Genomic DNA, 25,163 nt, shown 5'->3' with positions numbered 1-25,163 from the left:
TCAAGAAGAAAGACTATTGGTAAGAAATTCACAATTCTGCTGTAATTAAAAATTTCTAAAAATGCAACTTGAAAATGCCTCTTCAATGAGTTTGAATATATTAACCTCAATTTCTCAATTAGGGAAAGCTGCTAATATGGTGAACAAATTCAGGATTACATGTTTGCCTGTCACGTGCACATACATATTTAATTGAACTTTGTTTCCTTAATGGCGCACACACACGCACACACACACAAACTCTCTCACAAAGATCAATTAAACAGTTATTTGAATATGGTGAAATAACCAATTTTTCCATAGTAGATCCACTTCCAAGACTAGATGTATCACACCATCCTAAAACTTTGTGATGATGGGACTACTTTGGTAAATTTAACTATACCAAAATTTATTAATTTATTTTTAAGGTCTGTCTCCACCCTGCCAATCAGTCAATAAATGGTAATTTTTAGCACTTAATAATAATAATGTTGGCATTTGTTAAGCGCTTACTATGTGCAAAGCATTGTTCTAAGCGCACCTGCTGTCTACAGAGTAATGTACTAAGTACCTGGGAGAATCCAGTATAAAATAGTTGATAGACACGCTCCCTGAGCAAAACGAGCTTAGCAGACTGCTCTGCCCTTGGTAAGCCCTCAATAAATACCACTGATTGATGAGAGGGTTGAAAGTCAATTACTTTTTAACAGGACAGAGCATATCAAATGCGTACAGGTTTTTTCTGGTACAACTTATCATCAGTAGATAATGGCAGACGGTAAGACAGGTTGGAAATATTAGACGATGGGAAAGAAAACAATTACAATCCCAGTACAGCCATAACCACCCCAAACTACAAGAAACCCAGAAGATGGGGCATTACTGCCGATTTACCTGACCCTAAGTACCACCCTTGATATTTAGTCCAATCATTTCACTCCCCTGACCCTGCTCCTCTCTGTGTCCTCCATGTTTGCCAGCAATTTTTTTCCCGCTCCTTCAACCTTCCCAGGCCCTCCCTGTCCCCTCACTCTGGCTGTTGATCTCTGATAAAAGATCAAAGACAAAAATATAGGAGCGGCAAGAGACTCTAGACAGGGAGTCGGGGACTATCGGAGGGTCACCGGGAAGAAACGATGGTGTTTGAAGGGAGAGTGGGGTCTGGGGGAGGATTTAAAGGATAATTCATGCATTCAATCACATTTATTGAGCGCTTACTGTGTGCACAGCACTGTACAGAGCGCTTGGAAAGTACAATTTGGCAACAGATAGAGAATTCCTACACAACAATGGGCTCACAGTCTAGAATGGGAAGACAGACAACAAAACAAAACAAGCAGACAGGCATAATAGCATCAAAATAAACAGGATTATAGATATATACACATCATTAATAGAATAATAAATATGTATAAATACATACAAGGGCTATGGGGCGAGGAAGGGGGTAGAGTAGAGGGAGGAAGTAGGGGCGATGGGGAGGGAGGAAGTAGGGGCGATTGGGAGGGAAGAAAGAACAGAGGAGGGGGAGGTTAATCTGGGAAGGCCTTCTGGAGGAGATGAGCCCCCTCTAGGGCTTTGAAAGTGGGAAGAGAGATAATTTTGACTTCTATGTAAGATGGCCAACTGTTGTTGACTAATTTCCTGTAGGTCTATGGGGAGACATTTCCCAGAATACAATCACTTACCAACCAGCCAGCTCACTTCGTTCCTCTAATGCTAACTTTTTCGCTGTGTCTCGATCTCATCTTTCTTGCCGCCGATCCCTTGCTCACATCCTACCTCTGGCCTGGAACACGTTCCCTCCTTGAATCCAACAGACAATCCCTCTCCCCTTCTTCAAAGCCTTAGTGAGGGCACATCTCCTCCAAGAAGCCTTCCCTACCTAAGTCCCCCTTTCCTCTTCTCCCACTCCCTTCTGCGACACCTGTCCTGACTTGCTCCCTTTGTTCAATCCCCTTCCCAGCCCCACAACACTTATGTCCACATTGGCAACTTATCTATTTATATTAATCTCTCCCCCGTCCTGACTTTTAGCTTGTTGTGGGCAGGGACTTGTTTACTGTTACACTGCACTCTCCCAAATACTGCTCCGCACATAGTAAGCACTCAATAAATACGACGGAATGAATTTCCAAGGAACATATCACAGCGACTATCAAGGCAATTACCTTCTGGGTCATGGCGCCATAACCCAGCATCGGTACTGCGCTGTGCACACGCTTCGCCCATAAATAAGTCCTTCCGGGACGTCAAAACCTCTGGGTGCACTTTGCAGTATGTCGCACCAATGCTTGGCTACCCACTCATTATACTCAATGCCCCAGCGGGTGCGTGGCTTGGAGGGACAAGAAACTGTGTGTGAGTGACTCTGTGCAAGCCACCTGAACTCTAATCAATTTCTAGATCCTGAGTTCCCCAGTCCACAGCTCAGCCATCGTTCTTGACAGGAGGCCATATCCGCCGTCATAAGCAATTATAAATGCTCTAACTGAACTTAAAAGCTTAAAAACATAACTTGATTAATAACAGTGATAATAATCACGGCATCCGTTAAGCACTTATTATGTACCAAGCACTGGGGTGGATACAATATTATGCAAACCAGTCAGAGTCGGTCCCTGACCCACATAGTCTAAAAGGGAGGGCGAACAGGTATCTTATCTCCATTTTAGGGATGCAGTAACCGAGGAAAATTAAATGACCTGCCCAAAATCACACGCACAGCAGGAGAGCAGCAGAGCCAGGATTAGACCACTGGGCTTCTGACTCCCAGGCCCGTGCTGTTTTTACTTAGCATGTTGCTTCTCCTCTGGGATGCGCCTGGAGGCTTAATTTTGCCACAGCACATAATGCCACTAAGACTCGTTAGGAGTGATGGCAGAATTACAGAATTTTTTTGGATTATCATTTGGAAGACATGGTTGTGTGCAGAGGTGGGGCACTAGAAACAGATTTTCTTTTTAAAGTGAGTTTCTTTAAGAACGCAACCTCTGCATTAAAGGAAATTTATACTTAGCAGTCTCTCCAGAAAGATAATCATGTCAAAATAACTATATTGCCATTAAAGGACCAAGAAATAAATTTGAATAAGCATCACCAAAGGACTTAGGTACCCACAAAGCCCAGTTAGCACTTATGTGCATCTTATATATCATCTCTGCAATCACCTTTAGAGTCTGTCTCCCTCACTAGACCGTATGACCTTCGCCTACCAATTTTATTGTACTTTCCCAAGTGCTTAGTACAGAGCTCTGTACAAACAAGGTACACAACAAATACTTATGAAAGGACATGCAAAACAAACACAGTACTCTAATATTACAAATCAACAGCATGCAAACAATATGTTCTGGTTTTTTTTAAAAAAAAAAAGAGGAGGAGGATGCTATATAGGAGAAAAACTGGAATTCTAAGAAAAAAAGAAAAGTGCTCATTTTTAGAGCAATTTTATCTAATCAAATTAAATTTAAAAAATCTGCAATTATTCTCAAGGGCTATTCTATTAAAAATCCAGAAAAAGTAATCACACTGCACCCGGTACTTACCTCGCTATCCAAGGGACTTTGTTTTTGTGGACTCTGCATTGCCTTTTGCTAGAAAAGACAAATACACTGTGGTAAGACTGCATTCATTCATTCAACTGTATTTATTGAGCGCTTACTATGTGCAAAGCACTCTACTAAGCGCTTGGAATGTACAATTCAGCAACAGATAGAGACAATCCCTGCCCAACAAGGGGCTCACAGTATAAACGGAGGAGATAGACAACAAAACAAGTAGAATCACAAGCTTCTTTATTTTTCATTATCATCAGCACTATATTGACCACGTAACTTAGGTACGGAACTGTACTATTCTAGATCCTACGGGACTCTAGGTTTGAAAAGAACCGCCCTTGAGGAGAGCACAGTCAAAATAGGGAAGACACAAGAGAAGACATAGACAACTTTGTACAAGAAAAGCAGAGCCTAATTCTATTAAAAATTCGGAAAAAGTAATCACTTATGTGATTACTTATGTGTATCTTATATATCATATCTGCAATCAACTTTAGAGTCTGTCTCCCTCACTACACCGTATGACCTTCGTCTACCAATTTTATTGTACTTTCCCAAGTGCTTAGTACAGAGCTCTGTACAAAGAAGGTACTCAATACTTATGAAAGGACATGCAAGATTTTAGAAGTAGGAAGTTATTAGACGGAAGTTAACAATACCCCGAGACCAATCAATCGATCCTATTTATCGAGCGCTTAATGTGTGCAGACCAGTATGCTAAGTGCTTGGGAGAGTACGGCAGAATTGGTAGACAAGACCATATTTTAATTAGTCAGGGAAAACCCCAAGGAGTAGGTACACTTTGAATCTTGGGAGGCAAAACCTTTGGCATAAGAAGGAAGAGAATTCCGGGAAATCTTGAACAAAGGTCTAAAGGTGGGAGAATTGACGAGCAGAGGTGGTGGCGGGGGGTGATGGAGAAGGAAAGCTTGCCTGGCATCAAGCAGCAAGTAGAGGGCAATTAGAGCTATAAGATAGATATAAGATATAAGATAGAGCTATAAGATAGGGCATTAGGGGGAATGAAAGCTTGGATGCCCAGAGTCAGGACTTTGGATCCAAGCGTAGAGTGCCACCAGGGAGGAAGTGGACGTGGTCTGAGTGGTTATAAAAGCAGATGACTTCAAGCCTTTGAGAGCCTGGGAGATAGGAGAAGAGGAAGTTTAAGTCCTCAATGCTCAATCCAGAAATCTGGTATTTAGGCAGTTGGTCCTCCCAAATCCCCTCCCCCACCTAACTTTCCCACCACTGCACACCACATCACCAGCCTGCCCCTCACTCCAGACAACAACCTTTGTATTATCCTTGACTCATCTCTTTTTCAACCCCAGAGTCTTACTGAATCATTTTGGTTCTTCTTTTGAACATCACCAGTATCTGCTCCTTGCTCTCCATCCAAAGTGTGACCACCTTGGTCCAAACACTTGTCATATCCCAACTCAACTACTGCATCCGTCTCCTTGCACACCTCCCTGCCTCCTGTCTCTCCTCATTCCACACTTGATTCTACTGCCCAGATCATTGTGCTAAAATGCTGCTCTGTACAAGTCTTTCCTACTACTCAAAAACCTAATGGTTGCCTACTCCTCTCCACATCTAGCAGAAACTCCTGACCATTAGCCTTAAGGCACCCAGTCAGCTCTTTCAACCTTATTTAACCTTTTTTTTTTCTCCACCTCCAGCCAAATTACTCACTGTGCCCTGTTCTCATCTCTCTCACCACTGACCTCTTGCTTACACCAAAATATCTGCCTGGAACTCCCTCCCCTTTCACATCCGGCAGACCACCGCTCTCCCTGTTTTCAAATCACATCTCCTCCAGGAGGACTTCCGTGACTAATCGCACTGCTTAGCGGATAAAGTGCGGCACTGGGAATCGGCAGGTCATGGGGTCTGATCCCGGCTTCGCCACCTGTCTGCTGTGTGACCTTGGGCAAATCACTTCATTTCTCTGGGCTTCAGTTCCCACGCTTATAAAATGGGGAGCGAGCCTGTGAGCCCCACGTGGGACAGGGACTGTGTTCAACCCAATTGGCTTGCATCTACCCCAGTGCTTAGTACAGTGCTTGGCACACAGTAAGTGCTTAACAAATACCATAACTTTTATTATTATCATCTCCACAACCCCATCACTTGAGCAGATGGATACTTCCCCCTTCCACACTGTAGCACTTATGTACACATCTTTTTACGCCATTACTCTTTCCTATTTCTGATTTATTTTAGTATCTGTCTCCCTTGCTGGATTTTAAGCACCTCAAGGATAAGGATTGCGCCTACACTCTCTACTGAACTCTCCCAAGTGCTAAGTACAATGCTCTGCACAGACTAAACCCTCATTAAAAAACTACCAATTGATTGCTTTGGAGAAGCTCTGGAAGTGCCTAGACTTCCCTGGGCAAAACTACTGTTTTAGGGAATACTCAGAAACACCGATTGGGTCATTTAAAAAGCAGGGGCTTGGGCTAGCCTCTCTAGTTCTTCCTATGGTAATTCATCCTTGAATGCAACCCAAGGCAAAGGGGAAGATTTACAAAAAGACTATTTTTAATTGCAATTAAATGGCAGGCCAGCTTTTTAAAAATATCTAAATATTAAAAAAAATTAATATTGCTAAAAGCTACAAACCTACCAATAAACTCGAGAAAATTCAGAGCTACAAGGCAATTACGAACTATCATTTCCAGACAGGGATTCCTTTTTCTAAGAATGAAATTCCATGGGGCAAAACCCTAACCTATTTCCCAAACCAGGGCAGTCAAAATACGCAATGTCAGTGACATGAATACACTCAGCTCTGCTATAAAATGTGTTTTATGTGCACAATGTAACGAGGGAACTCGAGATCGCTCTTCCCACTACAAGAGTCTGCTTGGTCTCAATGAGTCGTATTATCGAAGAGACCACTTTGAATCATGTTTGTGCAACACAGGAGTAAATACTATTGCCTGAATTTTCTTTAACAAAGAGTTTTGTAAGAAATCAATCCTTGTGCTCTCTAGCATGAATAAATATGCTAAAGTACCTTCAAAATGGATTTGAAGATAATACTGGCACGTAAACCTGGTGGGTGGAAATCCTAGTCCCTTGTATCACTGTGGAGAATCAAGCAATCAAAGATATTTGAGCATTCAGTGTGCGCAGGGTACTGTGACTAAGCGGTTGCAAGAGTATGCTAAGACAGTTGGTAGATCCGTTTCCTGCCCACGATGAGCTTAGAGAAGCAGTGTGGCTCAGTGGAAAGAGCCCGGGCTTGGGAGTCAGAGGTCATGGGTTCAAACCCCGGCTCTGCCACTTGTCAGCTGTGTGACTGTGGGCAAGTCACTTAACTTCTCTGTGCCGCAGTTCCCCCATCTGTAAAATGGGGATTTAGATTGTGAGCCCCACATGGAACACCCTGATGACCCTGCATCTACCTCAGAGCTTAGAACAGTGCTCTGCAAATAGTAAGCGCTTACCAAATACCAACATTATTATTATAGTCTACGGGGAGACCGACATTAATATGAACCAATGATTTAAAGACGGCTAAGTTGTGTCTCTGGTGTCGCTACGGGTTGGAAACGAGACGGCAAAAGACAAGACAAGACATGTAAGTGCTCCAGGGCTAAAGGTGGGCTGAATGTCCAAATGGTGAAATGCTCACCTTGACGAAGCCCAGAAGGGCTTCCCTCTGTATCTGCTTGGTCCTCATTTTCTCCTCCTCGTACTGAAGGGCTGCAAGTTGTGCCTCTCTCCGCGTGCGCTCCACTAACTGCTCCCGTCCTCGGGTCGGTTCCGGATCTGTGTGGGAGAGCTGGAGCAGAAGCAACTGGGATTGGTTTTCAGTCTGAGCCCGGGGAAGAACCCATTAGGTCGTGAGCTCCTTTGTATGAGCATCTTTGCCTTTGTATTCCCACACCACCTACGTACATATATGTAATTTATTTATATTAATCGTCTGTCTCCCCCCACCATAGATTATGCTCGTTATGAGCAGGTAATATGTCTGTTTACCGTTGTGCTGTACTCTCCCAAGGGCTTAGAACAGTGCTCTGCACATGGTAAGTGCTCAATAAATACAACGGAACCAATAAATGAATGTTCTGCACATGGTAGAGGCTGAAGAAATACCACTGACTGAGTTGAACGAAGAACTGCTCTCAAAAACAGCTCATGGAGACAGTGCTCATTGATGCCAATAGAACTTCTTCGATTAGAACAACTGGATCAAATGCCCTAGGGCCCCAAGGTTTTATCAACTGATTGTATTTATTGAGCATTCACCATATGCAGAGCACTGTACTAAGCGCTTGGAAGAGTACAATATGACAGAATTAGCAGACCCGTTCCCTGCCCGTGATGAGCTTACGGTCTCGAGTAAGAGGCCACTTTGAGGCTCTAGCTTGTTGTGGGCAGGGTGTGGCTACCTACCGTTATATTGTACTTTCCCAAGCACTTTGGTAGTTCCTAGTGTGACTCCTCTCGCTCCAGGAATAACAGAGTCAGATCAGGACTTCATGTCTCAGAAGTCACTTGGCTCCATCTTGCTCACTGGTTTGATGTCACTCCACAGTCCACCGTTCTCCCCACCTTCAAAACCCTCCCCTTCCAAATCACATCTCCGCCAAGAGGTCTTCCCAGATTAGGTCCTTTATTTCCCCTCTCCACCCTCCACCTCTGCGTCACCTCTATACTTAGCTGTGTGCCCTTAGCTATATGCCCTTCGATGCTCATCTCAGCCCTAAAAAACCGAGGGAAATACTCTGAATACTCTACTATTTCCCCCATCCCTAATCGGTTTTAATGTCTGCCTTCCCTTGGAGACTGCCGGTTCCCTGTTGTATTGTGCTCTCCCAACCCCTTAGCGCAGCGCTCTGCACACAGTAAGCCCTCAATAAAATAACCAGCAATTACTGATGGACTGGTCTCATTCCTATTCTTTAGGTATAAATCCACATCACTTCCTGAGTTTGCCTTGATTTCTGTGGAGGGGAAACTTGAGGAGTTTGAAGAAAAATCATGGGGCCACAAATTGTAAATGGCATCACCGGGAAGATAGATAGCACAGCTACGGACGGCTGGCACCGGCCAACTAAGTCTTTCAAAGGAGGAAACATTTCCGACAGAAGAAAGCTGCAACACTTCGATAAATTACCTGATTATGGTTCTGTGATAGTGACAGAAGGTAAGATGCCTCAACCGGAACCCTGGACAAGACAGACACCCTTTGGTAATAAGATTGATAAACAGTTTCAATTGATAAGCACAATTTTCATACATGAAGGTAACATTTCATCTATCAGTCAATACCAGCAATCAAGGCAGCAATGCAGTAGTAACTATATTTGGTAAATAGTAACTATATTTGGTAAACTTGAGCCCTAGTCATTAAATCGAGCGACGGGAATAATTAATGCCACAAGCTCACGTTTCATGTGATCCGATATCACTGATTACCCTACAGTCGGCCAACAACTGTTCATGTCGCTTGGCCAAAGCTAGATGTACACTTGCTTGAAATGATTTCTTTCAAGCTCATTCACTTTTATTTTTACCCCACATGGCTACTATTTCCAAAACTCAAGCATTTGAAGCAGTGAAACACAGGCAAACAAAGATTCTTTTATACACAGAGTTACTGGTGCAGTAAGAAATCTTAGCTACTACAGAATCAGGTTACCAATCCTCTAGATAGCGTTTCACTATTCAGTTTCAGTCAATGGTCCCATCGTATTAACCGGCAGGACCATTTCATGAAGATTCATTTGATTTTGGAGGAAAATAAAAATATATCACTATTGATCACGTCATATTTTTTACCTTTCTGTTCTGTCAGTATGATGTCTTACTGCTTGATGCCTCTCTCTTTCTTGAATCAAACTTAGTGTTTCGGGTCTCCTTAATTCATCGGCATCTCTGAAAAACAGAAGAGAAAGGCAGGGAGGAGGGCATTTTTTAGTTTTAACGGCTCACTATTTAGGTTCAGAGAATTCTGGCTGAAGCCTAAAATATCCTTTAACCCTCAGAGTTCAGAACTGGTTTTTGGACTGTCCGAAGGGAATGAATTTCATTTTAAAGCAATTTGAAGGCTCCCCATACGATGACAAGCACGTTATATTCACTTGTTAAGTATGAGAGGCACCCTTTATGGCCCATTGCTTTCAAGGTTAATACTTGAGCTAAGGGAAGATGATTGCTTCAGACATTATCCTGAATGCACATATCTGTCCATCCAAACAGATGACAGTAGAAAAATCTGACAAAAGAAGACCCAAATGTAACAAGAACAGGTTCAGGAAGCTGAAGGCTTGTTAATTTAGTTTCGTCGTTAAAGCTTATATTGAGGCTAGCTTCCCTAAGTTGTACCTCAACTTTCCGACCCCACTCCGAATGAACCAAGCTAAGGGAAGATGGCTAAAGGCAAGGAGGAAGAAGAGGAAGGGAAGCAGAAGGCTCTGAGAGCCTCAAGGAAGCAACAGGCAAAGAGAACTCAAAAGACGATTTAATCGGACCACCCTGCCTCCATCCCAGAGAGATGAGTGTCTCTCGTCACACTCTTTAAAGATTCCCTGGTTCCATACTCCCTCCGCCCCTGGAGTGGAGTGCAAAAAAGTGTGTGAGCAATTTTTGGAGGCCAGGAAAAACTTTTAGGGTCGATTTTTGGAACCCACGTACAAGGCTGGGTGATGGTGCTGAACAGAATGTACAGGATCACTTTAAGCATGACAGAAAATCATACCAAAATATCGGAAGAGTCTAGGAATTATGCTGTAGGAATCATCAAATTTAATTTCAATTCGTTTGTAATTTAAATGTACAGTGCATGAAATTAATGTATAATATAATTTAAGTTATAAGAAACTCTTTCATTCGGAAACAACACGCCCAACATGTATTTGGCAAAGACCTGATGATTGATCCCCTGGAATTTTAAGGAGGGAAACAGTGTGACCTCGTGGGTACAGCACAGGTTTGCAAATCAGTAGACCTGGGTTCCAACCCTGGCTCTGCTACTTTTATGCTTGTGACTCTGGACAAGTCACTTAACTTCTCTGTGCCTCATTTACCTCATCTGAAAATGGGGATTACATCTTCCTCCCTCCAATTTAGACTGTGGGGCCCATGTGAGTCATGGGACTGTATTCAACCTGATCATCTTGTATCTACCTCAGTGCTAAGGTGCTTGACACATAATAAGCACTTAAGTACCATAAAAAATACACCAAAGAAATTTACACATAGGTACCCTCCTTCTTCAGTGAAATTCTGAGTTTTACTGAATCCACTGTGTTTACAGGGGAAGAAAGAAAACTGAGGTTTCTTGCCAATGTATTTACAAAATCATTTCTGTGGGGAGGCTTAGGGTTAATATGGTCAGAAACAAGTGATTCAGTCCAGAGTTTCAAAAATGGTACCATGAAAATCTGAGATGATTATTTTTATAAGGTTGTTATCGATGGGAGTGTGCCTGCTAATTCTGTTGTTCAGTACTCTCCCAGTGCTTAGTTCAGTGCTCTGCACATAGTAAGTGCCCAATAAATACCACTGACTAAGTAATCCAACTCAACTTAAACAGTGAGAGTTTATTCCGAACATTTTTATTTGGTTGCTCATTAAAATGACCGAGCAGGTCAAATTCACAAATAGCTACTTGAGAGAGAAATCTGAAAATACCTGCAAAGTAAACAAAGTCCTACTAAAATGCAATGGCAACAATTAATAAACCCAAACCTCTTTTGGGTAATCAGTTGATTTCTACTATTTACTCAGACTTGTCTCACTGCACACTTTTCGTTATGTTCTTGATTATTAACAGTTAGTTTTACCTAAATTTACTGAGTGACTATTAAATGTACAGCAGTGCATTAGGTCAAAGGAAAATATAAGCAAGACATCTATAGGATTCACTGATATCTAATTTCCTAGGGTAATCAATAGACAAGACTGATAGATTGGTAGTGTATGTTACCCTGGTACTCTTCAGTAAACATTCTAAAGTCGGGCATTACATTTTAAAGGCCATTGAACTTTTCCTATTTATTCTGAAATTACTTCTCAGCTTCTATCAAAAATCCTTAGGAAGTCTGAGAAGAAAGGTAACCAGCTATCCAAACATAAAATGATTTTGGAAATTCCCTGCAAGGATGTGTATTGAGAGCTAGCAATTCATTTATCCACCTCCAGCCTCGGATTTCCTACATGAAGAAAAAGAACCTGTTCTCTATCTTACAAGGATTTGGTGCCAAAAAAAATTTATATATGCATATATACACATACATAAATATCTGAGAGAATACCTGAGAAAATAAGTCAGATCCTGGTAAATGAATTACTGTTCCTAGCATTCGTCAGGCCAATTTTCAAATGCTTTGCCCCTTTAAACCCAGAGAACCAAAGTATTATGACAATAATTACAGAACTCAGATAATTTTCATTTCAGAAAGGCCTTAAATTAGGATAAGTAAAGAAGAAGCCCTTTAAAGTACTTACCAAAGTGGAAAAAGATGATTTAACTGACTGGAATTCAAGATTTGCTGGGGCCCTATAACTCGATCCTCAACCTTGTATCAAATTTATGCCAGTGACCTACCAATATTGCCAAACCAGAACCACGAACTGTATTTCTCAAACACAATTTATGGTCTCTACCCTTAAAACCATCCAGGCAGAAGAAGATACCCTGCATTCAAGACTGCTTCACCTCTTTGACTCATCTGAGCTGTCATCAATGAGTTTTAAGTCAAGTGAACAATAATCAGAAAAATAACTGGCTATTGGTTTCTCATACCTGTTTTGATGTGAACATTTTCTTATATCCTCTGTTCTCTGACACTCCCTAATGGGCATCGGCTTCACTGGTGAACCCTACGCCAAATAAAGTAGGGAAAGCAAATTTAACAGGTAGTCAAAATGATTTAATGATTCAGTTTCTGCTTGACCATCAGAGCCACTTATCTGTTGCCCCAAATTTGTCATTTAATCACAGACACTTCTTAATCTGCTCAGATACAAATTTCTATGCTTGCTTTTCACAGCCCTCTTATCTCTGTTTTATATCAGTCCTAAAGGTTAGCTGAAGGTTTTCTTTCCACTCAGGCTGGGAAAACTGCACTAACTCCCTTCCCACCTGACTGTCGTCCCCCCCCCCCCCCGAAAAAAACCCAAAACCCAAAAACATTCTACTGCACCTCTACCATAAATTTCCTCCTTAGTCAGGCATGTGACTAGCTAGAAGAATGGTTTATGTAAATAGCAAAAAAAAGTCACAAAGGCTGGTTCTCTGTCGACGATATTTTGATCAATATGATCCCAGTGGCAAGAGTTACCTCAGAATGTTCTGTACAAACGAACAGAAGATTACAACTTTGTTTTAATTTCAAGCTTTAAAATTAAAGGACACAGACAGACAACCCCGTGACCCAAAACCAAAGAGCAAGGGGGAGAGTGGAATGGTCTGTAGTGCAAAACGGAAATCTCTTTCAGACATTTGAGACTCTGTATTAGTCATTCATTCGATCGTATTTCTTGAACGCTTACTGGGATCCTCCGAAGGGGTAATCAGAGAACAAAGGGAGATTTTTGGGTTCTAATAATGCCATGCACAAAAACTCACCTAAAACCAAAAGCAGATCTAGGTTCAAAACTAGGTTTAGCTGCCCCTAAAATGTGTTCTATGACTCAAAGGAAACGAGTCTTGTCACAAATGGGGCTGCTGCCCCAGAAAACTGTCCATGACCCTAAAACATACACTGAATCCCAACTTGTTCTCCAGGCCACCTATCAGTAGAGAAACTACTGTGTGCAGAGCAATTACTAAGTGCTCAAGTAAAACAGAACGAGTATGCATGAGTCCTACCCTTGCAGAGTTGACGATCTAGTAAGAGACGGACACTGTAAAATAATTCACAGCTAGACCCAAGACCAAAAGTGAATACGTCGGAGACTGAGTGGTCAAGTAACAGGATGGGAACAAAACTGCTACCGACGGGTGATTGTGAGTTCCTAAGTGTGCAGTTCACCCAAAAGGTTAGAGTAATGGCTGAGCGGATAAAACCAGAGGAGGGGAGAAATTCATTGGGAAATTCAGAAGGCCTTTTTCAAACTGCCAAAGAATGCTCTATGCTCACAGTTGACAGCTGCATGACCATGGGCAAGTCGCTTAACTTCTCGGTGTCTCGGTTACCTTGTCTGCAAAAAAATGGGGATTAAGACTATAGGCCTTTGGGACATGGATTGTGTCCAACCTGATTAGCTTGTATCTACTCCAAGGGTTTAGTACAGTCCCTGGGATACAGTAAGTGCTTAGCATATATCATTAAGCCCAGCAATGGGCAGGGACTGTCTCTATCTGTTGCCGATTTGTACATTCCAAGAGCTTAGTACAGTGCTCTGCACATAGTAAGTGCTCAATAAATATTACTGAATGACTTAAAAGACAACAAAAAATCAAAAGACAGAATGTAAGGGATAATGATATGGGAAGGCAGCGGAACCAAATGGAAAGATCAAGGAACTGGGTTAGGAGAGCTGGGTTCTGGATCCAGTTCTGCGATGGCCCTGCTACTCTCTCACCTTGAGGAAGTCCCTTAACCTCTCTGGAACTGGGGAGGAAAATAATAATAGTGATAATTATGGCATTTGTTAAGCGCCTACTATGTGCCACGCTCTGTACTAAGTAGAGGGATGGATACAAGGCAAATAGATTGGGACACAATCCCTTGTCCCACGTAGGGCTCACAATCTCAATCCCCGTTTTACAGATGAAGTAACTGAGGCACAGAGAAGACTTGCCCAAGGTCGCACAGCAGATAAGTGGCAGAGCCAGGCTTTGAACCCATGACCTTCTGGCTTCCAGGCCTGTGCTCTAACCACTATGCCATGCTGCTTCTCTAAGGATTGTGAGCCCCATGTGGGACTCTATTTCTGATTTGATAACCTCATATCTACCCTAGAGCCAGGCACATATTAAGCACTTATTATTATTAAGATAGACTGGCAAATACTTAAAGTGCCCCAGCGTTATCTCTGGGTGTTACCATATGAGTCTACTCATTACAATCCAGCTTTACCACAAAAGAAAGTCTTCACAGTACTACAAAGGCACTGTGTTTGGAGATTTTCAATGAGAAAAATAACAGACTATTTTCCTTTTCATAGAAGAATGAAAATAGTCCTTCCAACACAGCCCAGAGGCTTGGAAGAGATCCCATGTTGCTCCTAAGAGGCTAACTACTCAATTTCCCAAATGACTTCCAAGTGTGCTGTAGTAAATTCCTGTTCTAACAGCACCCAGTCTCCAGACGTAAGCATCACATTCTCTGAAGTGGAACAACTTTTTAAATTGTTGTTCAGAATTTTACCTTGGGGATTTGACTGTGGTATAGAGGAGGGTATTGAACATGATTGGTCCAGCATTTATATTCTTCTTTGGTTCTTTTACATACGTGTAGGTTCAATTACCCAAATTCTTCCACTATTTGGGAATATTTTTTATGTCCTCCTCTCCCCAGTTACATTCTAAGCTCCTTATAGGCAGAAGACATGCCCTCTGTGTTGGTTGTACTTTTTCTAGTGCTTAGCATAGTGTATTGTACTCAGAAGGCACTCATTAAATGCCATTAGGACTATTTATAATAGGAAGTTACACACTGCAGGGAGGTATTCTCAAGATGCTAATTCTATTTACACACATTATCTGTGAGTTAACCCCACCCTAAAATCATCCATCCTTACTTTGAGAACCCCACTGCAAGTGTGCTGTGAAAACGATGAGATTCTCAGTTCTACTTCTGGCTACTAAATACAAACCAGGTTTAACAATCACGAAACATCAAGTTCCACGGCATTTTCTTTGAAAAGTAAGACTAGCTTTGGGATCCCAATTACTATTCCTATTTATTTCTGGAGAAGCAGCACGGCTTACTGGAAAGAGAACGGGATGGGAGTCAGAGGACCTGTATTCTATTCCCGTCTCTGCCACGTACCGGCTAGTGTGATCTTGGGCAACTCACTTAACTTCTCTGGGCCTCAGTTCCCTCATCTGTGAAATGGGGATTCAATCCTGCCCTCCCTCCTACTGAGACTGTGAGCCCCATGTGGGACCTGATTATCCTGTATTTATCATAGTGCTTAGTAGAGTGTTTGGCACATGGCAATCACTTAACAGTACCGCAATTATCATCCTTTCTCAAAATCCTAAAAAATTTTGCCCTGGCTGACCAGCTGATTCAGTCCCTCTAACTTTTACCAGTTAGGGTATTTTGTAAACGCCTAAGGGCGGAGATTGTGACTTTTACTCCTATTTTAACCTCTCATGAGCTTAGTACAGTGCTCGGCACAAAGTCTTCTTTTTCGGATGCCGCCGAGTCGTTTCCGATTCACAGCGACTTTGTGGACTTATTTATCTGTAGAGTTTCCTTGGTAAAGTTACAGAGGTTGTGTACCACTGCCTTCTTCGGCACAGTAAAAACTCAAGTCTCTGCCATTGTTTTTGATCAAAAATCCTGATCACTTTATCATCTGCCTTTGACTCTTTCCCATGCCACTGCTGCCCAGCACAAGGGAATCCACTTTGTTTGCACACAGTAGGTGCTATTAAATCCTACTGATTGATTGACTTAAAAACTTAAGCCCGACACCTTAGGAAACAAATTCCTAAACTAACAACCGTTCTCCAAAAGCTGAATCTGAAAATGACAGAGAAACATAATAGAGAAGCAGTGTGGCTCAGTGAAAAGAGTGTGGGCTTCGGAATCCGAGGTCATGGGTTCGACTCCCGGCTCTGCCACTTGTCGGCTGTGTGACTGTGGGCAAGTCACTTAACTTCTCTGTGCCCCATCTGTAAAATGGGGATTATCTGTGAGCCTCACGTGGGACAAACTGATTACCCTGAATCTGCCCCAGCGCTTAGAACAGTGCTCTGCACATAGTAAGTGCTTAACAAATACCGACATTATTACAATTATGGAGATTTTCACCATGGATAGGAACACAGTGAGGTTTAAATATGTTTACCACCTCATGAGAGATGCTCCGTTGTTCAATATACGCCATGAACTCTGAGCTGAGGCTGTCTGAATCCACACGCTTGGGTTGCCTCACCTCGTCCTCCTCTTCTTCTGTAGCACAGCTATCTATATAGTCAATCTGATCCAGATCATGTTCCCCTTGACAAACACAGACGGGACAAACACACACACACACACAAACACACACACAAAAATACACACAGCCCAGAGAAAGCATTCAGATCAGATTATCAACAGTAGAGAAGACAATAATACCACCCCGAAGACAGTAGGTCTTAAATGCATTGTGTCTTCCAGGGAGATACAATCATTTATTTGACCCAAGGTTTTGTTGTTCTGTTTTCAAAAATAAACATGTCTAAAATACACCCCTAACTGCTTTCAAGACTATCAGCTAATGTATCAACCTAAACTTTATCTTGCAGTTCAATTTGAGGTGAAACTAATTAGCCGTTTTAGACTTTTTAAAAAAAATTCCTTAGATTTTGCTCGATTCAGCAGTCCTTTATATGTCTACTCTATTTTTAAAGAAAACCACATTCAAGCCAGAAGAAAATTTCAGACTAATAAATGCCATAAATATTAAGATAAACTGACCAGGACTTAAATGTCAGATTGGGTCTTTTAAGCTTCTGGGCCTTCTAGGCATTGCAATAAGCTTGAAAAGATTTGCACTAAAGACCATCTGCTGATACATATAGAAAGCGAATCAAGAAAAGAAATCAATAAAATGGGAAGAAACTCAAAAGGACAAGAGGGAAAAACAAAGAATTTGGTAAGAAGAAAATCAAATTAGGAGACCACTCAACAAAAATGATAGCTTGGAAAACAGATCTCCATGACTGCCTTGGTTTTTTTCCCTCTCTAGTTAAGTTTCTTCTCTCAACACCTTCTGTAAATTTAAGCTCAGGGATCTGGAACACTCTATGGTAATGGAACTGCCTATAACAGTTAAATCACCTAGTATTATGAAGGGTATTTGGGAGATTCCCTCCTTTTAAGTGCACTAATTTTTACACGCTAGTATACACCAGAAATGGTGGCAAATTTTTAATTAAAAAAATCTGAATTCCAGATGGCCTGACAAGGCAAACTTGAAATAAAACAGACATAAAGTCTGTTTCTGGAAGAAGTCAAATATCACTATGGTTGGATTAATATACGATACTAAAATATAATCGAAATGAGACTAACATTTTTGAAGAGAATTCTACACAATAAAATCCTATTCTGCATGTAGAGTTTTATGCAAACTCCTTGAAAACAGTAAAATTAAATGGAATAGCAAATGAAGAGACAAACTAAGAGAGAGATGATTTTTAGACCGTCTAAGGGATGGAAAACTAAAAGGGCAGAATACAAAATAGCTAGTCCAGATGGAAGATTTAGCTTTCAGGATTTAACAATGGAAAAAAAGGGATCGCCTGAAGCGATACGGAAAAGAATGATTCAAGATGAATAAAAGGTAGCAGGTAAGGGACAGAAAGCCAGGGCCTGTGAGACAATGAAGACATGAATAATTTAGTCGTCATCAATAACTGCGCTTACCTCCACCATTTGTGACGACCACGCTGCCTCGATTCTCTTGATACTGGTTCTCTCTTCTCAGTCTCTGCTCTTTAGTAACTTCTGCTACACGCAGAGGTAGGTCTGAAAACTCATCCGTAGGCTTTAAATAACAAGACATGGAAGAAAAGGAACATTGTTTCTAATCTCTGACTCATCATCATCATCTTCATCAATGGTATTTAGTGAACACTTACTATGGGCAGAGCCCTGTACAAAGAGCTTGGGAGCACCATCTGTCTGGTGTGTGACCCTGGGCAAGCCATTTCACTTCTCTGTGCCTCAGTCCCCTCATCCGCATCCCCTCATGTGCACATGTGGCTGCGCAGCGTGGCTCAGTGGAAAGAGCAAGGGCTTGGGAGTCAGAGGTCATGGGTTCGAATCCCAGCTCTGCCACTTGGCAGCTGTGTGAATGTGGGCAAGTCACTGAACTCCTCTGGACCTCAGTTACCTCATCTGTAAAAATGGGGATGAAGACTGTGAGCCTCATGTGGGACAACCTGATTACCCTGTTATCAACCCCAGCGTTTAGAACAGTGCTCTGCACATAGTAAGCGCTTAAATACCAATATTATTATTATCCACAAAATGAAGAAACAGAACCGGTTCTCCCTCCTACTTAGACTGTGAGCCCAATGTGGGACCCGATTATCTTGCATCTACCCTCAGGGCAGTGCTTGGCACATAGTAAGCGCTTAATAAATACCCCAATTATTATTACAATATAAAGTTGGTAGGCATGTTCCCCGTCCACGGTGAGCTTAAAGTCTAGAGAGGGAGGCAGACATTAACACAAATCAGAAAATTACTGATATGCACATTAAGGGCCGTGGGGCTGAGGGAGGGGCGAATAAAGGGTGACGCAGAAGGGAGAAGAGGAAATTGGGGCCGGCCTCTCGGGGGAGATGTAGGTGACTAAGAGGCAGGATGCGGGTGGAGGGGTGATCAGAGAGTAGTGGAAAGAGCACGGGTGTGGGAGAGAGCCGGCTTACAGTTCCAGCTCCACTATTGGCCTACTGTATGACCACGGGTGGGTCACTTAACCTCTCTGGGCTTCACTTTCCTCATCTATAAAACGGAAGATAACCGCTCTCTCGACTTCTCAACGTTATGAGCCCCGTGTGGTCAGGTACTATGTAGCCTGGCTCAGTGGAAAGAGCCCGGGCTTGGGAGTCAGAGGTCATGGGTTCGAATCCCGGCTCTGCCACTTATCAGCTGTGTGGCTGTGGGCAGGTCACTTAACTTCTCTGTGCCTCAGTTACCTCATCTGTAAAATGGGGATTAAAACTGTGAGCCCCACGTGGGACAACCTGATCACCTTGTATCCCCCAGCGCTTAGAACAGTGCTTTGCACATAGTATGTGCTTAACAAATACCACCATTTATTTTTATTTGAACTGATATCTTGTGTCTACCCCAGTGTTTGGCATTGTGCTCGGCACTTAGTGCATGCTTAATAAATACCATAAAAATTTTGATCATTATTAGACAAATCGGTTCTTTTGACGGATTCACTAGAGGGAAATTATTTTCTTCCAGGCACAGCTTGAACTTAATAAAGACCATATAAAGATATGACTGAGATTTTTCATTCTATAAACCAAAGACAGCATCTGAATTAAATGATTAAAATATGACTTTGTGACAAATTCTTGGTGTTTTTGTCTTCTATTTTCTCTAGGCTCTGGGATTGTCGATGAATATCCACATGCGTGTAAAAGAGATGATTCTCTTACCTCATTCCCTGACCATCTTTTATCGCCACTGTCTACACTGTTGAAACCTGAATCAAGGGCTCCGTATGAGCGTCCTGAGTACAGTTCTTCATGGCTGTCGAGAAAAGAGTTGTAAAAATAAAATACACACACTGATTCGTTTAGTGCCATTCATACTGTAACAAGTATCTACGGTATATCTGAGATGACTAAAATATGTTAACCAAAACAATACTTTCATAAGTTAGGGAAACCTGAAGGGCTCCCTTGATATCCCAGCGCTTAGAACAGTGCTCGGCACATAGTAAGCGCTTAACAAATACCAACATTATTATTATATTCAGCATGATGCCAAATACATGACAGAATATAGTTCCTTTACAAATAATTTCCTTTAGTAAATCTGTTTCATTTTATACTGCCTCAATTTAAGAGGCACTGTTTTTAATTTGTCCTCTTAGAAACACTCTTGTAAACCCTCAGGACAAGGAGAGCCAACCTTCTCCTAATTGCTGTTGCTTTATATTTTATAGCCTGTACCATCATAGTGTGGAAATAATAATGATGGTAACTGTGATATGTTAGGCACTTACTATGATTAGACTGTAAGCCCACCATTAGGCAGGGATTGTCTCTATCTGTTGCCAAATTGTACATTCCAAGTGCTTAGTACAGTGCTCTGCACATAGTAAGCGCACAACAAATACTATTGAATGAATGTATCCAAGCACTGTACGAAGCACTGGGGTAGATTCAAGATAATCAGGTGCCACATGGGACTCACCGTCTAAGCAGGAGGGAGAACAGACATTGAATCCCCATTTTGAGGATGAGGGAAGTGAGGCATAGAGAAGTAGGTGACTTGCCTAAGGTCACACAGCAGACAAGTGGCGGAGCGGGGATTAGAACCCAGGGCCTGGCAGTCAGATCCACTAGGCCGTGCAAACCATTCCATCGAGAAGTATCACACTTGATACTTCGTCTAGCAAGGGAGGGACTACAAATGTCTATGTAACAAATAAAGTAAAGTGGCCCCTTTATAGCAGGGAAATTGATAGACTGTGAGCCCTATCATTTTCTTTAGAGAGATCTCGTACAGCGGAGCGCGAGTCATGTTTTGTTTTGTTGTCTGTCTTCCCCCTTCTAGACTGTGAACCTCTTGTTGGGTAGGGATTGCCTCTACTTGTTGCCGAATTGTAATAATGATGTTGGTATTTGTTAAGTGCTTACTATGTGCAGAGCACTGTTCTAAGCACTGGGGTAGACACAGGGGAATCAGGTTGTCCCACGTGGGGCTCACAGTCTTAATCCCCATTTTACAGATGAGGTAACTGAGGCATAGAGAAGTGAAGTGACTTGCCCACAGTCACACAGCTGACAAGTGGCAGAGCCGGAATTCGAACCCATGACCTCTGACTCCAAAGCCCGTGCTCTTTCCACTGAGCCACGCTGCTTCTCCAATTGGAATTGTACTTTCCAAGCGCTTGGTATAGTGCTCTGCACACGGTAAGCGCTCAATAAATATGATTGAATGAATGAAAGTTATCCTAAGTGCTCCCTATTCCCGCCTCACCCTGTTCTCTTCCTCTGCCAACTTCCAGGCAGTTGGAAAGAGTCCCTTCTACCTACCACTTGGAACTGCTGGGCAACTGTGCAGGAAGGAAAAGAAAGAAAAAAATGACTCTTTCCTCTGTCTCACAAGACACCCTACTTTCTGCCTGCCTATTCTCTGCCTATCCCTGTCTTCTACAGCTGAGTACACTGGCCACCTCACGATGCCATGAGTGCTTAATGTTTTTGAAATGACCCGTTCTAATGAAGCCCGGGCTATTATAAGGGCTGCCTTTTAGAGAGACCGCGTGGTTCTCCACTTGAGATGCTCTGCACAGCGTCTTAAACAATCCCATAGGCCTGAGGATGCTGAAGAAATAGCATTGAATGATTATTTAAATGACAAATTATGACTCTTGTCCTTCGCCCCCAAACGAGCATTTGGCAAGCACTTGGAGATTTCTGAAGTGGCTTCGGAAATCTCTTTTTAATGTTTTTTTTTAAATGGGATGAGAAAATTTTTTTATATTTTGTGTCCAGCATTCAGCCTGCTGAGAAGCAGTATTGGCATAGTGGATAGAATGTGGGCCTGGGAGTCAGAAGGTCATGGGTTCTAATCCCCGCTCTGGCACTTGCCTGCTGTGTGACTCTGGGCGAGTCACTTCACTTCTCTGTGCCTCAGTTACCTCACCTGCAAAATGGAGATGGAGACTGTGAGCCCCACGTGAGACAGGGACTGCGTCCAACCCAATTTGCTCGTGTCCACCCCAGCACTCAGAACAGGGCCTGGCACATAGTAAGTGCTCAACAAACATCGTTATTGTTATTATTATTCTTAGCAGTAACAAAGGGGGAGAATAAGCTGGTTCCCGTAATGTGTTCTTTAGGCCCATTGTCCCATAGGGTTTTTTAAACGTAAGCTCATTTTAGCCAATGAGCCTGGATACCTAGACAAATCTAAAAGAGGCCATCTGTTGCCAGTGACAAGAACAAGAGAGGGATTTGTCTGACCCTGGGCAAATGGCATCTCTAGAGACAATGGTCTGCTTGCCAAGCAGGAACCTGATGCCCCAGAGTGACACATAAGCCTGAGCGTTTGCTCTTCTGAGGAACTCCAAGGAGTGCCTTTAGCCACTATACTGAACTAAGTGCAGTTCATTCTCCAACTAATGTCATTCTGAAGGTGTCAGGAGCACTAAGGTTTCAGGATGGGGAAACGGATACACGTGTGTACTTTTCTCCAGAATGCAAGGGGGAAACTACAGTGTTGGACAGAATAAAAGACTTATTTCCAAAACTCGTGATGAAGAAAAAAGAATTACTAAAATGAAGTCAATATGATTTTGCAATCTTGGCACTTTTGACCCACAATAGCCTCTTATTACTCAACTCTAAATGCGAAAATGGGCTCGTATTTCGGAGTAAAGGGAAACTCACTCAAGGGTCCACTGAAGAAGTACATGAAAACAAGAGTTTCCAAACAATTGGCCAAACGGGCACTTTCCACTTCAAAAGATCATCCCTTGAGAACAGGGGTTGGCAACCTTTGGTTTCTGAGTCCCATCTGACTCTTCTTGGAGGCAAATATGGCTCAGTCTACAGGCCCAAACACTGTAAACTCTTCGTGGGCGGCGATTACGCCTTTTGTATTTCATTCTGCACTTTATTTTTCCAGTCACTTATGGCTCTGCACACGGTGGGAGTGATCGACTGATTAGCAACAATCCCCGGCCCTTTCCTCTCAGAAAGCAGCTCGCAGTGAGCGAGCTACCCAAGGCCTCCAGCTTCTGCTTCTTTCAGCTGCTCGGAGGATTCTCCCCACCTCTGTCACAGGAGCACCTGGTTACCAGTTTTGAGGACAAAGCCATCTCCTGGCAGGCCGGTTGGGACTAAGGGCCTTGGAGCTACCCTGCTCCTGCACCGCACCCTGTGTCTATGGGTCGGAGCCACTGGGCGGGAACTCTCCCTTCCTCCCTTCTGCTCCGCTCCCTCATCAGGAGACCCATTCTACCATATTCTCTTGGTGTGGTGGGCACCTTGGAAAGAAGGGGGGCTCTGTGACCCCCTCAGATGTCTCTGAGGGCTGGAGCAGGTGGCGTTGGTTTTTTAAAAAACTGCCTCACGGCTAATTAATAATCACAATAATAATTATTATGCTATGTGTTAAGTGCTATATGCCAGGCACTGTACTAAGCGCTAGGGTGGACACAAGCAAATCGGTTTGGATACAGTCCCTGGCTCATGTGGTGCTTGTAGTCTCAATCCCCATTTTACAGGTGAGGTCACTGAGGCCCAGAGAAGGGATGTGACTCGCCAGAGGTCACAACGCAGACAAGTGGCACAGTCAGAATTAGAACCCATGACTTTCATAACTCCCAGGCCTGTGCTCTAGCCTCCAGGCCTTGTTGCTTCTCTTGTAGTTCCACTTTCCCTTCCCAGCCTCAGCTGGGGGAGACAGGGACAGGATGAGGTAGGAAGAGAGAGCAATTTGGTTGAGAGACACAAATTTCACACTTCCTGAACTTCCTTTTCTCTCTCTCTTCCTGGCCGGGGCTCAGGCTGGGAGAGTGGGAAGAGTAGGGGGTCAGACGCCAGAGCGAGCCGGGCTCCGGGCTGTGCTGTTGGCTCTGAAGAGGCTGGGGTTCCTGACAGCCCTTCCCTCGACCTGACCTCGGCTCTCCGGCTCCTCTCTCCCTGGTCATCCTCATCTTCCCCTGCAGCACCTACTTCCTTTTTTTAAAAAACTTACCACAGTGACAATGAGGTACACATTTTTGCTGTTCAGAAATTCTACACAATATGCTATATTTCTCCTTTATTTTTACATTTACTATTACATGTCTCTGCTAAAACAAGCCCTGTATTTCTTTCACATAGGATCTTAACCATTAGCCGAATAAGAATTTTTATACGGCTTTGTCGGTTCTGCATTAAGGGATACCTTCGATAATAAAAATCTAAAAATGACTTATTACTGGATATAGTTTTGAGACTTTGTCAACTGTGACCTTAATGCTTTGGGTCTGATTACAAGTCACTCATGTCCTTTCCTTAGTTCTGGTCTCTTTTGTCTTTTTACCTACATTTTTCTGCTGTAAACTCAATGAGGGGCAAATCTGCTTGCAGTCATCTTTATACAGTGCGCATCACTGTTCAGAAACGTATGCTGTTGTGTAAAAGGGGTGAAGCTGCCAAAACAGTACATTTTGATCTAAACTTGGAGAAAAGATTATCTCAAAAATATTCCAAAAAAATGTAACCGAAGGCATTTTAGAAGTAATATGAAGAAAATGCTGTATTTATTTCCATGACTGCCTCTACTGCATAAATGTCCCACCCCTATTTTTGAGGAGAAAATAAAAGATGATTTTTCATACCACTGTCAGCAGTGAGAGAGGTGCTGACTGGGGTCGCAAGAGGAGAAAGGATGGAACATATAACCCAAAAGGAGCCTATAATCTGTTTTAATTTTGGAAAAATGACGCCAACAGTTGGGGTGATTATGTAAGTGAATGCAGCAGACGGGAACGGAACAAGACGGTAAAGGACGCAAGAAGGGGAGAACAAATCTATAGAAAGTTATGTACAAATGGTTCAATTCCCAAATAGTTTCTGGTAAATGCATTAAACACAATTAAAATGATCAAAAACCATCTTCCCATTATTTCATTTCTTAAAACCACAATGACTGCCTTTATTATTATTTATTTATTTATCCATTATTATCCATTCATCCATTATTCCACAATAAAGGAAACATAATGATGAGCTAACTTAGC

General features: G+C 42.6%; 1 protein-coding gene across 8 annotated transcripts in view; it reads right to left on the bottom strand.

Annotated features, from left to right (window-relative positions):
- The window catches only part of LRCH3 (leucine rich repeats and calponin homology domain containing 3), a 138,758-nt gene that overhangs the window by 22,833 nt on the left and 90,762 nt on the right, over positions 1-25,163 (bottom strand). For 7 of the 8 annotated variants that reach the window (XM_029059336.2, XM_029059367.2, XM_029059316.2 and 4 more), the window contains exons 7-14: positions 19,855-19,948; positions 18,101-18,221; positions 16,542-16,690; positions 12,313-12,389; positions 9,345-9,440; positions 8,680-8,749; positions 7,189-7,338; positions 3,531-3,578 (exon numbers count right to left, since the gene is read on the bottom strand). In XM_029059336.2, coding sequence (XP_028915169.1) covers positions 3,531-3,578; positions 7,189-7,338; positions 8,680-8,749; positions 9,345-9,440; positions 12,313-12,389; positions 16,542-16,690; positions 18,101-18,221; positions 19,855-19,948 — 805 coding nt within the window. The remainder of the gene's footprint in view (positions 1-3,530; positions 3,579-7,188; positions 7,339-8,679; positions 8,750-9,344; positions 9,441-12,312; positions 12,390-16,541; positions 16,691-18,100; positions 18,222-19,854; positions 19,949-25,163) is intronic. The other variant, XM_029059325.2, reaches the window with a different exon arrangement.

Source organism: Ornithorhynchus anatinus, chromosome 1 (assembly GCF_004115215.2).
Source record: "Ornithorhynchus anatinus isolate Pmale09 chromosome 1, mOrnAna1.pri.v4, whole genome shotgun sequence".
Classification (NCBI taxonomy): domain Eukaryota; kingdom Metazoa; phylum Chordata; class Mammalia; order Monotremata; family Ornithorhynchidae; genus Ornithorhynchus; species Ornithorhynchus anatinus.
This window is presented reverse-complemented; position numbering and strand designations above follow the sequence as displayed.